Below are 15,924 nucleotides of genomic sequence, written 5' to 3'. Positions count from 1 at the left end.
TTCATTAACATAACATGGCATAAAAATCCCACCAGTTAATACTATTTCAAGATATTGAAGTTATAAAAACAGCCTTGAGTAACAAATGATGAAACAAGAATTAGTTTAAATTGTCGTAAGTACACATGCGTAAAGGTGTCTCTAAAAACAGTGCTTATCTGCAGACTGACAAAACATGAAGTTTAAACGGTGTAAGCAGATACTCAAAAAGGATTCAAGTTCATAACATATTTGAATTGCCACAAATTTTCAGAATATTATATAATATACATTTGCATTGTGAACACTACCGGAAAAATACAGGGAGTCCATGTCTTAAACATAACTGACAACATATGCTAAGAGTTTTTCCACTAGACATACATCAAACAAGTTAAATAGTACACGGTTAAGAGGGCTGTTTTCAATCAGTTTAAACATGTCACTGCTTGATAATTCTGAATAAAAAAAAAAAAAAAAAAAAAAAAAGGTCAATTTACATCTCCACATGCAAAAATATACATATACATCTATGAAAATTTAATCCCCCATACATCTGTCTTTGGTTTTTAGACACCTCCAGTAAAATATACTTGACAACCATCTGATATCTCATCCTGTAAGAAAGTGCAGAAATACTTTCCAAAATACATTAACAGCCATAACAGAGCATTTGCTCTCAACATCACACTTCTTTAGCTATTCTCATATGTCTGCTGACATACAGGCCTAGCTTAACCTGTAAGAAACGTATCACTGCAGCTGTCTTCCATTTATTGCTTTCATCATCTTATATTAAGATGGTCAAATATTTTTGTAAAATTTATTTCCTCTTGAATCGGTCTCCTAGGCTTAACAATAACTCCTAATTATACCTCACATTACTGGATATTTGTTTTATGATCAATATGTGTTACTGCATGGGCCTTGAGACTACCAGACTGAGTAAATGCTTTTCCACAAACATCACATTTGAAAGGTCGCTCGCCTGTATGTATCAATACATGTCTCTTCAAATTACCAGACTCGGTAAACGCTTTCCCACAGGAATCACATTTATACGGTCTCTCGCCAGTATGCACTAATACATGCGCCTTCAGACCACCAGACCGATAAAAGGATTTCCCACAGACGTCACATTTGTATCGTTTTACGCCATTGTGAATTAATGCATGTACATTGAGATTCCCACGGCTAGCAAATGATTTGCCACAAACGTCACACATGTGTCGTCTCTGGCCAGTGTGTTTCACTCTATGCGCCTCGAGGCTACCAAACTGAGTAAAGCACTTTCCACAAACGTCACATTTGTGTGATCCCATACCAGTATGCATAATAACGTGCACCTTGAGCCTGCCAGGTGTAGTAAACGATTTATCACAAAACTCACATTTGTGTGGCCTTTTGTCAGTATGTATGAGCGAATGAACTTTGAGATTGCTAGAATGAGTAAATGACATACCACAAATGTCACATTTATGTGGTTTTTCGCCAGTATGTAGTAAGATATGCTTATTGAAATTGCCCATCACAGCAAAGGATTTCCCACAAACCACACATACGTGTGGTCTCTCCCCAGTATGTATTCGTGAATGCTCCGTGAGATGACCAACTCGAGTAAATGCTATCCCACAAACGTCACATTTATGTGGTCTATCCGCACCATGTATTAAGGAGTGCTTGTTGAGACTGCTGGAATCGCAAAAACATTTACCACAAATCTCACATTTGTGTGGTCTTTTACCAGTACTTATTACTGAAGTGCTCTTGAGATGTCCAGGCTGACTAGATGATTCCTCACAAATATCAGAAGTGTATGGTATGTGACCATCTGTTTTATTGATAGGTTTACTGGAAGTACCACATTTCTGTAATTTATTGCCACTACTTACCACCTCACAGCACATGAAACTATCATATTCATTAGAAACTGTGCTATGTTGATGACTTTCTACGTGACTAATGCTTCTTTGCACAACAGAATGTTTGCTCAAGCTATCACGTGTTTCAAATACTTCACCACACGCTGTACAGACATGAGAAGGTGGCTGCACACCATCAATATGAATGAACACATGCATTATGAGACTGAATTTTGACAAAAAAGTTTGATTGCATGAACTACACATAAATTGATTAATTTCACTTTCTTTTAAGTTGCTAGTTTTTCTACTACATAATGCAGTGTCCTCCTTAGACAGAAACACTTGTACTGCAGTTCCACTACTGACGAAATGTGCTGATTTCTCTGTAGTAATGTCCAGCTTATCACCTGTTGTTCTCTGATATGTTTCATCAAATACAAAACTACCAGCCTCACTTGCCACTTTCGTCGACCTGAAACGAAAAAAATAATTAGTCAACAATCACAAATTATAATAGGTAAATATTTCCAGGATGCATGTAAGAGGATGTTTATACATTCAATGTTTATGAGATGAAACTGTTTCATCTATGGCAGGATGCGCTCGCTCTCTCTCTCTCTCTCTCTCTCTCTCTCTCTCTCTCTCTCTCTCAATGGAAACCCTCAGCTGCCGACCGGTGTTGTTGATATACCTCGATGGGGACACCTGAAATGTGTGCCCCGACCGGGACTCGAACCTGGGATCTCCTGCTTACATGGCAGATGCTCTATCTATCTGAGCCACTGAGGACACAGGTGAATGGCCCAACTGCAGGGACTTATCCCTTGCACACTTCCTATGAGACCCACATTCCCAACTGTTGGGAATGTGGGTCTCCTGGAAAGTGTACAAGCTTGCACACATCCTGGTAGACATTGTGGATTGGGCTGCTGTCTTATACTTGTTGCAGAAGTTTTTATACATGCTGTGTGCTTGCTATGACAATTTCCAACTGGTGTGAAAAGAGGAAATACAACAGCTCTTGTCAGAACAGCATATAACTCTTGCTTGTTCAGATGTTCACAGAGCAGGGGTAGAGCCATAAGACCTAAAGAAAAATATCCTCCTTCTGGGTCTCTCAGCCATTGATGCTCTGAAGATTGTGGTGGTCCACTGACAGATAATCCTGATGATTCTGTCTTGAGGCCTAAGAACACAGAGATACAGCTACAAGAGGAGATAGCTTGGGGTTAATTAGCAATAAAGCAGAGTTTGGCCACAAGGGAAAGATAGGATGAATGTTCCTGACCCTGTGCCAGATACAAATGTTCTCATCTGATCCCTCAGTGGCTGCAGCTGTGTAAGAGGGGCAGTAACATCTGTATACCCTTTCAACCAGCCTCATATTCAGGACACTGTGGCATAAACATAGAAAATTGATATAACACTGGTCTGTATTTCAAAGTTGTTTTTTTTATGTTATCAGCTTTTAGGTAATCTTTTATATTTAGTTCATGCTGAATTGAAAAATGTAACGCACTTTGCTCAATCAGGTCACATTTCATCGCTATCTCAATATCTAACTAGTAACCTGCTAGGTATGTAAGCCACTCAAGTGTTTGAAATTTGTAAGTTTATTATGAGAAAACAGAATTATTTCCATGTCACAGAGCTCCATTTAATATAAGATATTCAAATAAAGGTAGTTAAAAAGATGAAAAGAAACTTCTATTATCTGTGTTTTGTTTACCATAAAATGAGATACAATAATAGCTCACAGTGGTGTATACAGAGATGGATGTGCCAACTCGAGAGAGAGAGAGAGAGAGAGAGAGAGAGAGAGAGAGAGAGAGAGAGAGAGAGAGAGAGAGAGAGAGAGAGAGAGGGGGGGGGGGGGGGGGGGGGTTGAGCTGATAGTACTCTAACTTGTAGAGACCTGTAGGCTAGTATGACTTGAGCTCTGCAGGTGACAGCAGCATCGTCACAAAATGAATCGAATGCGCAAGAATCATCCAAATGTAGCAATATAATGCTACATTTGTGGTAAAGTCATCATCCCACACAGGAAGTTCAAAATTGATCCTTTTGTGAGACAAAAGTGGCATGCATACTTTGGAGTTAAAATTGGTGATGAGGATAACCTCTTTGCACCACATGTATGCTGCAAAATGTGTGTTGAAAGTTTGTGGCACTGGATCAAAAAGCAGTGAAAATGTATCGATTTGGGTGTACCTATGATTTGGAGAGAGGAAACAGATCATACTACCAACTGATATTACTGCATGTACAAATTTAGAAGTAAGTTAATGACTTATTCTCATGAACTTAATATGTCTCTCTAGCATGCTTTTTAAATTAATTAGAAGTATCCTATCTGAATTTATTTAATGAATCAATCTACCTTTACTTCTTGGTATAAACCAAAAGAAACAAAGTGAGCATAAATATCAAGATGTTCAATTTGCCGTAAGGCCAGTGGCTCATGGACCAGGAATTCCGATTCCAACACCCCTGACAACAAAAGCGATTTTTCTGGCCAAATGATGATATGCATGAAGAGGATATTTGGTTTACTGGTGACACATATCAAGCCCCCTAAGATTCATGCCAACTAAAATCCCTAACCCAAGGTGAAGTGAATGATTTGACATGGGATTTGTACTTATCCAAAGAATCTATCCAGTTACTAGGATCACATTCTCAAGAAAACAGATTGTCAGCTCCTGAAACAACCTTCTATTGGTACTGTAACTGTGAAGAAGAACTCTGACGGTTTTTCAGAAAGGCTGAAGAAGCTTTCCTGGTTCACTGTCATGACATTGGTGTGGTTTCATAGAAGCTTTGGTATAACAAATACCTCTACTGAATGGTGACTTTTCATAGATTCGTTACGTAGAAGTCTGAAAGTTATACTACTCATTTGTAGCATAATTGCTTCTGTTCCAGTGGGTCATTCAGTACAAATCGGTGAAACCTACAGTAATATTGAACGTTTTTAACACCTCTCAAATATAACACCACAACTGGAAGATTTTTAGAGACATAAAGGTATGTTTCTGAGCTTAACATGTAATTTTTTTAAAATATGTACACAAGTACGCATTAACACTATTTGTTAGGCACTGCGGACATACTACTGGGTCTACAACGTGGCTACACCAAATATGCATGTTTCCTGTGACTATGGGACAGTCGGGCAGAGAAGCACTATATACCACAGACCTGGGGAGCAAAACCTATCCTGGCAGCATGTTTCCACAATAATAAATCACAAGCTCTCATGGATGCACAGAAAATTCTACTTCCACCACTGCACATTAAATCTGTTTTGTAGTGAAAAAAGAAAGGACATTTACTTTCTTAAAACAGAAGTTCCACATGTCAGTGAGGCCACACTTAATGCAGGTAGATTTGATGATTCTCTGATCACAGATCTCTGATGAAGGATACATAATTCAATGATAGTCTGGAGGATACAGAGAGGAATGCCTGGTTAGCACTGAAATCAATAATAAAAGTCTTTCTTGGCAGCTATAGGAGTCCAGAGTATGAAAATGCTGTCAAGGAACTCCTGTAAAACTTCCAGGTTCTTTGTGCTTGTACGTCAATAAAAATGGTGCTCAATTCACATTTAGATTACTTCCAACTGTGGAAATTATAGCAAGAAGCTCGGTGAGCAATTTCAGAGAGACATGAAAGTGAATGAGGTGAGATACCTGTATCGCTGTGATGTGAACATGCTTGTGGATTATTGTTGGCGCCCCATGAGAGACATTTCAGATGCAAAACACATTCAAAAGTCCTTGAAGATAGCCTATCCTCCATAAAATGACATTAACGTATGATCTTACGTACATAATTTAGACTTCACCCAAATGCAAGACTGTTTCCAAACTATTATCAGCATATATACTACATTAAAAAAGTTTCTTTGATGTCATATTTTAAAAAGAGGAATAGCACCAAAACTAGAACTGAATGAACAAAATGAGTTACATTTCTGAATTCAACATGCATGAAATATTAAGAAGTACCTTAAAAAGCTTTCCCTCAAAAATGATGCAGACCAGTGTATTAATACTAAAAAATAAATGGTTAAGAGTTATCACAATGTCATAAAACATATGAGTCATGCAGAGAGAAGTTCAACATTAATGAATTTCCACCAACTGGATGTCAGTACTCAAATTATGCACTTTTTCTCAGGAAATGTTAAATGTGCTTACAATTCTTCCTTTTCTTTACAATTTCCTACTGCTGTTATATATTCCCACTCTTTCCAGTGCCACAGTGAAACTATCCCAAGCTACTATGCAATTTGGACTTAAGCAGTGAATATAATGGGGACTGAATGCTTTGAAACAGTGGATCATACACTACACAATCAACATAAGTCATTCAAACATTAGCAACATAAAGGTAAACTGCAAGACTCACTCATCAGACATAGGTTATGAAAGGTAGGTTAGGAAACAAAACTTATACTAGGCTTATGTTGTTTTAAATATTTTCAGGGTTTTAATATAGTTCTGTGGAACTACAGTTCTCCCTAACTTTGTACTTCAGTGAAATGTGTAGTTAGTATGGTTTAATTAATATATTTGGTGGAGCTACTGCTATTAAGAATAAAGAAAGACGAAAAAAGCTGTTTGGTCAAAAAGTTTTAGGGAGGCATGTCAAAATTCTGGAAAACCTTACACGAATGAAAAAGAAAATGATGGGTGTATAAAGGCAAAACTGCCAAAAAAAAGCCATTTCATGTGACAGTTGACTGTGATCCAAAATGCAGATTTCTTACCCCTGTCACTTGAAAAGTTTGTAACGCAATGCAAAAGAGCCATTAATGAAAGGATATAAAATGTGGAGGGGCCAGACAAATGTGTGTTCATAGAGAGGCCTTTTCAGTAGTTGTGAGGGCAACAGTCTGGATGGTTGGCCAATATGGTCTAGTAATGTTAGACAACACAGCCTTGCTGTGCTGATACTGCAAATGGCTGAAATCAAGGGGTACTAACAGCTGTAATTTCTACACAGTGCATGCAACTCTTCTATACAGTTAAATAATCCTCCTTGGCAAAATATTCTGGAGGTAAAATAGTCCTCCATTAGGATCTCTTGGTGAGACTATTCAGGACAATGTTGTCATCAAGGAAAACAAGACTGGCATCCTAGGGTCAGTGCATGATTCCCTCATCAGGTACATGAATTAGAAGATTTAAAAAACAAAATCAAAAGGTTGAAGGTAAACACAGTGGAAGATAGTGAAGTGTGGTGGCAGGAAGAACAGGAATTATTGTCATGTAAGTACACAGTTGTAAACAAAACGTCAAACAGGGGTGACAAAGGGGTAGATGTAAAAATGAATCCGAAAATAGGAATGCAGATAACACATTATTATAGTCAAGACAGACATGAAGCAAACACTCACCACAGTAATGAAAGTTGTACATCAACTAGCTCTACAGATGATGAACAGATTGAAAGAATGTATGATGAGTTAACAGATATACAGATATTTAAAGAAGATGAGAAATTAATTACGATGGGAGACTGGAATCTGGCAGTGGGAAAAGTACAGAAGGAAAAATTGTAGGAGAACGCTGACTGGGAGAAAGGGATAAAAAAGGAATAAAAGAGAAAGCCACCTAAAAAGAATTATGCACAGATCATAATTTAATCATGGCTATCACTTCAGTTAAGAATCATGTAAAGGGACTGTGTACATGGAAGAGACCTGTGGGCACTAGAAGTTTTTATAATGATTATGGAATGGTACAGAAGAGATTTTAAAGCCAGATTTCAAGCTGTATGACATTTACCGGACAAGATATAGACTTTGACCACTATTTATTGGTTATGAACTGTAAGTTAAAACCTAGGAAATAGCAAAATGGTACGAAATTTAGGAAATAAGATGCAGATAAATTGGAAGAACCAGAGGATGCTGCATGTTTCACACGAAGTATTAGGCAATGATTGACAGGAAAGGATCACAAAAGAAAATGAATTGGTAGCTTTGAGAGATGAAATACTGATGGCAGCACGTGATCAACAGATAAAAGGGCAAGGTTTAAGAGAAATCTCTGGATACCGCAAAAGATCTTTAATTTTATTTACCTAACAAGAAAATACAAAAATGCAGCAAATGAAGAAGGCAAATCAATACAGGAGTCTGAAAAATGAGACTGCCAGAACGTCCAAAATATCTAAGCAGGAAAGGCTAGAGCGCAAATGTAAGGTTAGAGAATTTGCATGAGTAAGGGAAACATAGACACCATCTATAGAAAGCTCTGACAGAACCTGAAGAAAATTAGGGAAGATACAAAATGCTGACAGGTAACGGCAAGATAAATATTTCTGAACAAGAGAAATTTGTTAACATGGTAGTCATGTGAGATGGTTACTTCCCCATCAGGCACCTCTCCAGGTGTCAGATAGGTGAAAGCCTCTCATATATAGATGGTTATAAGGACACAAAATAAATAATGTGGCTCAAATACTAACATGGACCTAAGTCCCTTAGCATCTATTTTGATATCCAACAGCAAGTGCTCATTGTCTGTTCATCAAGTTGGTGAAACTGTATACAAGTATGTCTTGTTCTCACAGTCCAGTCCTTAACAAATGTAATCTCTAGCACAGAGCATCACTTCCATCTGTAACTTGAAAAGAATCATTATGGAACAATAGGAAAGATATCCACTATTGCAGGTTCAAGAAAATGTAGTGGGATTTCCTGCTCATTAGATTTTGGGGGACAAGAAATATTATGAAAAGGAGAGTGAGAGCTAGACAAATCCTCTTCACAGACTTTACTGGCACACTCAACACAAATTCACTGCTCAAATTAGGCAAACCTAAACAGCTTACCTGTACACTACAAAAATTTCACATCAACATCCTCACAATAGAAGAGATGCATTTCACAGACAAAAACCACTTCAACACAGAAAACTGAAGGATATACAGGGGAAAACTGCCATCAGAAGGGGAACACAAGGTTTGGTACAGATTTTGAAGCACACAAATCAGTCATAGACAAAATATAATATTTCTGTTCAAAATCAGAAAGGATCTTCACAATAACATTCAAATCAGGAGGCAGGGCATACACAATCATTAACACACATGCACCAAGAATTACCAAAGAAATAGATTACAAGTAATCGAGAATTTTCGAGAAGACATGGAGGAAATAAACAAAATACCACAAAGACAAATTAAAATTATATTAAGAGACTTCAATTCACAACTAGTAGTAGGAAGAAGGTACAAGCAAATAACAGGCCCACACACAGCACAAAAAATGTAGGAACAAAAATGGGTAACATCTCATATATTATTGTCAAAATTTTAAGTTAAAATTTATGTCAACACAATTTCAAAAGCCACGACAGAGATTCACAACATGGAAACACCCAAGAACATATGATGAACATTCCAAATAGGTCACATAGCCATAACAAACAAAAACACAAGGGAAATTTTGAATGCGAGAATATGCAAAGTTTTCTTGGAGTCCAGCCATCATTTACTAAAAATTAGGTCATTTCCTGGAAACAGAGACAAACAAAAATTTATAAGATTTTATCTGGAATATTTGGAGGTAAGCAAAGGCAAAATTATGCATGAAATTAATGAAAATGCTACAGCAAATTGGACAGATCTCACATTGAGAGGTCAAACTCGCACAAAATGCTAAGATAGATGGTAGAAATCAACTTGTGATTAGGCCATTGAACAAACAATCTTGGCGTGGAAGAAGTTTAGCAGCAATAAAACTACTGAAGCATGGCAGCATTTCCACTAAGTACAAAATAATTCTCAAAAGATATCAGAAGAGTGAAAAAAGCATACATCAAACGTAAAATAAATGAAATTGACGAAAATTTCAAGAGAAATATCTACAGAATAATCAGAAAAAATATAAAAAGTTATCAGACCCCAAACATATGTTTCAAAAGATCAGATTGATCTCTAAAAACAAAGACTGGAAAATTCTGAAAAAAATATTTTGATAAACTGGTCAACTGTGAAAAGCCTAAAAAATTAATTAAACATCACGAAAATGATACCAAATACAGGTTCTAAACGTCCCACTATCACAGATGCAGAGGGGGCTATAGTTCCACAGGAATGGAAATATGCATTAACCCACACACTGCAGCAAAAAAGCAACAAGACAAGACCTAAATAATTACAGAGTCATCTCATTATTAGTAGTCACTAACAGAATTCTCTCAAGGCATTACTCATGAGACTAGAACAGCAAGGTCATATAATAACAAATGAATACCAAGCACGTTTCTGGAAAGGAAGATCATGTACTCAATAGATTTGGATCTTGCGAACACTCCTGAAGATCAGCCAGGCAAACAATGCTGTACTCACATTTGTGGATTTTACGAAGGCCTACAACTCCATAGACAGGCAAGCTATTTGTCACACTAAAACAGAATAACTAGGGCACTCCCATAAGAATAACTAACAGGCCCAACATCCAAAATGAAACTGATGGGGTAACTTCAGAACCATTTGAGAAACACACAGGTATCAGGGTAGGAGATGGATTCTCACCACTTTTCTTGAACATATTCTTGGGCAACACTGTCCAACAATAGGATAAAAAGCAAAAAGGATTCAGTTAGGGATAACATTTGTAAAGAAAACAGTGACAAAATGCTACACATTTGCAGATGACCTGCCAAAATTCAGCAACAACAGGCAAGAAGCATTATAGCACTTACATGAAGTGTCCACCAAAACAGATCTACATATACCATACAAGAAAACACAAAATCAAGTATCTAAGGGAAAATATACAAAATGTAGGTTAAATTAAGGAATCCAACACAGAAAGAACAGCAAACCTTCAGGAAGCATACAAATTCACATGGACACACTAAAATAAGAGAAAAATATCAAGACACACCAAGTTCAGGGCACTACAATACAGCTATACTACCAGAAGCACTCTACCGATAAGAAACAGCCACAGTTCGAGTATCAAGCATTACAGCAGCAGGAAAAAAAAAAAAAAAAAAAAATAGAAACCTCAGAAAAAGTTTTTTGAGCCATACTCAATGATGGTATATGGATGAAGAGACAAACCAAAGAATTGTATGAATACACAAACAGGGCCACCAACATGGTAAAAAATGATGGTTTAACATTCTACAGACACATGCTTGGAATGAACAACAGATTCACTAAGTGTATTTCTGATGTAGTCACAGTTCAATTAAAAAAACAAATTGGCATGAATAAAACAAATGAAGCTCTAAAACAAGTATGAATCAATAGTACATTTATACATAAAAGGGAAATTGAGAAACAAAATTGTGGACAAGAATTCTAAAGCAAAAGAAAAGAAAAGAAGAAAACAGGAAAATATGGACAGAACAAATATGGACAGAACAAAGAAAATGGGAACACAGTCAATGAGTGGAGAGATTTTGGGGAGAAAAAAAAAAAAAGACCGGATTTTGGAAAGAAAAAATAAAGAAGGAAACAAGAAAAATTGAATAAACATGTGACATCCAAATTCAGATGCAGTCTTAAGTATGATGATGATGATGATGATGATGATGATGATAGCAATAACAACATTTAAGTCTAAGGAAATCCTTCCTGAAGGTATTTGTCTGGCGTGTACCCAAACAGAAGCTTCGGACTGTGATGCTACATGAGAATGCTAAAGATTAGATTGGAAGATCAAATAAAAAAGAAGAGGAAGTGAATTGAATTGGAAAAAATAATTATTTATGTCACTACATGAGTAAAAGAAGGGATCAGCTAATAGGACACATTCCGATGCATCAACGAACTGTCAATTTCGTACAGAATGTAAAAATTGTCAAGGGAGACTGGAGCTTGAATACAATAATCAGGTTGAAATGGATGAGGGCTGTTGTAGTTATGCAAAGGTAAAGCAGGTTGCATAAATAGACTAGCATGGAGAACTGCATCAAACAACAACAACAACAACAGTTCTTCATTATTGAATAGATACTGTCAAAAGCATCCAACATTATGCTAACACTGATAAGAGACATTACCTTTAATTGTTAAATACCTTCCAATGGGAGTATATTTAAATGAAGAATTGAGAACTACATTATTTCCACGAGTAGGAGAGTCCACTCAACAGAGTTCAGAATGCCTGATCAAATCTAGCTCTGTCAAGCTGAGACTGTGCCCTGATATTGCCAAGTGAAAAAAAATGCTCATTAACAAGTGTTTTGGTTAAATATTTGTAATCCACATGATCCAGCACCTACAAAAATGCACTGTAAGAAATGACAGTTATCTGCAGAAATAGGTATTCAAATTTGAAAATGAAGCATTGGTTAATGCAATTAAATGTTGGTTGGAAGACGATATTTTTGTGCTCACTCCCGCTTAAAAGACAATAAATATGCATGTATTCCATATTGTAAAATAAAAGGAGCTTCAGCAAATTACAGAATAATCCAATCACAGGACCATTCTCAAGATACTCCAAAATTATAGTGATATGTTATGGCGATCAACAGACCAAACAATGTTGAGTGTGAAATGGGTGAGACACCTTCTGAAGTAGTTGTAAGTGCTCTGATATTGATAACATGAACCCATAGTTGGACATGTACTCACTGATGGCTCATCTCTGGTGGCAGGATATGCATGTAGACCCAAACATGAGTAACTGTTATTCATTTATGTTTTGGCTCTGAGCACTATGGGACTTAACAGCTCAGGTCATCAGTCTCATTTATTTTTTATTTTTATTTTTTTAATTTTTTTTGTGCATGCCGAAAATTAATATTTGCTTAGTCAGGGATATGTAAACAGCCACGAGTATCTAGTGTTTGGTGCGAGAAAAGTGAGACGTGTCCAGAGAGCAATGAGGTACAAGAGGTTAAGAAATCAAATTTTCATAACACAAGCAACCAATATTTACAACGAATAATTAAAGCTAATATTGTTTTATGATGCAAATTAAGTTGAGCAGATAGTAAGCCAATGGTCAACTTCAAATCATTACTGTTGAGTGAACTAGGTGGTAGGGTATCCATTTTTGGAACAATAAGCTGGTATGCATGATTTCCCTTTGTTAGCCTTCATTCCAACTGTTGGATTACCAAGGTTGATATGTGCCAAATTAAGGTCAAAGTACATATAAAAATGAAACAGATTGTTATAACTGGCTTACTGGGATCTGACACACAGTTTTATGAACAAAAATGTAGTTTTCAAAGATAGGAACATTCAGGTAGCTGAAAACATGAAAAGGTACAACAAAACAACAAAGAAGGTTGCAGCAACTACCCTTAGAATTTGCAGTTGTTTCACTACACTAGAACATGGCAAACAGTGTAGCAAAATGGTAATTGTAAATGTTCCAATTTGCCATTTGTGAGAGGTGCAAGAAATGTTTTCATCCTTCAGATGGAGGTCCATGTATTGAGAAATAAAAAAGGGACACTTTTACAATCTTTCTGGAAATTAGTGCATACAATGTTGACATAGAAGTATTGAAGACTAAAAATATGTATATAACCTAGAAGGCATTACTGACTTTAGAGCAGAGGCAGAGATTAATTTGGAATTTATAGATCAGGGATTGGACAGTTTAGGCAATATGGAATCAGTCATAATGCATAACTTCATGGAAACTAGAGCTGAAAGGATGTTCACAAACTTAATAAAAGGTGGAAAGAAGCATTTGAAAAGCTAAATGACAGAAAAATAAAGTTTGGAGGGCTGCCAAATATCAAGCTGTAAAGCATACTGTGTCTGTCCGAGATGATCGTAAAGATTTGCGTAGAACCCCCAAGAAACATTCATCACAGAGATAAAATATGTAACAGAAAGGGTAAAATACAATTTTAAATGTGACATAAACTCGGTTAAGGAGGGGCTAATGGCCAGATGAGTTAGAATGCTGGAGGTCTCAAGAACAGAAAAACAAGAAAGAATGAAAGACCTTTAAAGTGAGTAAAAATATTCAAATTTAAGAGAAACAATTACATTAAACAACTGGTTAGAAAAACAGAATTACAAACCAAACTAACAAATATCACAGTGGATGTGACCGAAACAGGAGAGGAAGCAGGCAATATAAATCATCTCATACAGGTTGTGCAACAAAACATCAAGGAATCCATACAACAATCTGCGAGCCAACTGTTTAGTATCCATACATTGCTAAAAATTCAAGAAATTCCGCTCAAGAGGCAAACTGCTCTCCATTACTTTTGTAAGGAACTAAAATGGATTGTTCCCAGAAATAAAAATGACAAAACACAGATTGCATATGTTGCAAATGAGACAGATAGAGTGTGTGACAATGTTTCTGAGTAAGTATAAGTTGAACAGCAGTGCGCTCAGTGTCATAAATTTTGTCTGTAGCTAATCCTATGATAGGATGCATAATGAATGACACACTAAGTTACTGGAAACGTAAGAGGAGTATATGTGGAATGCACATGGGTAATTTTTATGCTGGATGATAGTTTGAAGTCCTCTGATGAACTCCGAGGCACCACCAGAGAAAGATATCAGATAGCATACAGGGTATAGGCACTTCAGCTGTCAAAATTTTACAAGAAATTGCCATAGTATTTGTACTAAGTTCCTGAATTTACCTCCCTCCAGGAAAGTTGTCACACTTAAATTACTTTCAGATTGAGACTGGACGAAATCTCCAAAATATTTTATGAGGCATGGGACATTTAGTGGAAAGATAGGATAGATGCCATAGGAGGGTAAGTCGAGAGCGCGACCTTCCTCTGCCCTGTGTAGAATATGCATACAGCTCTCAATATTGCCTACAGTGTCACCGGTTTCTGACAAATGGATTCCCGATGCCGTTTTGTTATGTGCCTGCAAATGCTCCCTGAACTTTCTGGGAGAGCTGGAGATTTACAAGGCCAAAAAGCATGAGTCCACTAGGGTACTCAATGGACAAAGCGATTTTGTGCCCAACGCTTACTTTGCTTTGTTCGATAACATACTACGATAACCAAAAAATGCCTCATGTATTTATACCTAGCCTTGCTTGATGATTTGTGTAGAAAACAATATGCATTTGCTTTACTTCCATACATTCGTCGCTCTAATCCTGTAACTGATTAAGTCATACCTACTCATGGATTGTATGGCCAGACTAGATAATTTTGTTTATTGACTGTTAATATGTAGTGTAAACGTTTTCTGTGGGAGAAATATCACGATGTATGTAAAGCCCTCTGGTGGTTAAGTTCTTATGATCGGCGTGTGCCTACATAACGTCCTGGCGACCGACCCAACAGAGGGCACTGATCATTGATCTGTCTTTTCTTCAGCTGTCATTTAGAAATTTTATCTTTCATAGGTACTTTATAGGTTGCTACAGGCAATTTATTATGTATATTAATTTTTGACTGTAAATTCACCATAAAAGTGACAGACCTATTATTTTTATATACTTCCTTTTAATAATTTTATATGGGTAACTGTATTCATCTTTTACTGTATCACAATTTGTTTCTATAATAACTATCAATATTTAAAAGTCTGCTACACGTATTTGACCTAATGTATTTTTATCACATTACATTTCTTACGTAAATGGTGGCTACATCTAAACCCACAGTAGCGACATCTATGTAGGATGTAGGCAAACATATTTCTGGTAGCTACTGTACTTCAGTAGCCAGTTGAAAAAATGACTCTGTGGACGATGTGGCCTATTCTACACCTTATTTTAGATCTGTGCGACGATGTTGTGCTGAGTATATTTATTTGTTTTGACGAAGCCATTATGGCCTTATCACTTTAGGACATGGTGTAGAAAAGGTACGTTTTACCGTATTTTGTCTGTACATTTCCCTGGTTGTGTGATAGTATATTGTGATATGTGATGCTGTATTGTGTTGAAATACACTGCTCACAAGGTGTATGTATTTGTATACTGTAGATCTGAGGATGGACATTACTGTCTGAAACCAGTCATCGTCAAAAGAATTGATATTCCGATCAAAGACTGGAATAAAAAACATTTGGTGAAGAAGTCATAACGGCTAACAAATCTTCACTTCAAGAGGGAGTCTGTTTTGCATTGTTACACAAGGAAGAA

At 36.7% G+C, this 15,924-nt stretch overlaps 1 protein-coding gene across 3 annotated transcripts in view; it reads right to left on the bottom strand.

The window, feature by feature from the left end:
- Positions 1–449: 449 nt before the first annotated feature.
- The window catches only part of LOC124553716 (zinc finger protein 708-like), a 224,135-nt gene continuing 208,660 nt past the window's right edge, over positions 450–15,924 (bottom strand). For all 3 annotated transcript variants that reach the window (XM_047127616.1, XM_047127617.1, XM_047127618.1), the window contains exon 8: positions 450–2,316. In XM_047127616.1, coding sequence (XP_046983572.1) covers positions 861–2,316 — 1,456 coding nt within the window. In that variant the 3' untranslated portion in view covers positions 450–860. The remainder of the gene's footprint in view (positions 2,317–15,924) is intronic.

This window comes from Schistocerca americana, chromosome 11, assembly GCF_021461395.2.
Source record: "Schistocerca americana isolate TAMUIC-IGC-003095 chromosome 11, iqSchAmer2.1, whole genome shotgun sequence".
NCBI lineage: Eukaryota > Metazoa > Arthropoda > Insecta > Orthoptera > Acrididae > Schistocerca > Schistocerca americana.
The sequence above is the reverse complement of the archived record's forward strand: the minus strand, read 5'-3'. Positions and strand labels throughout refer to the sequence as shown.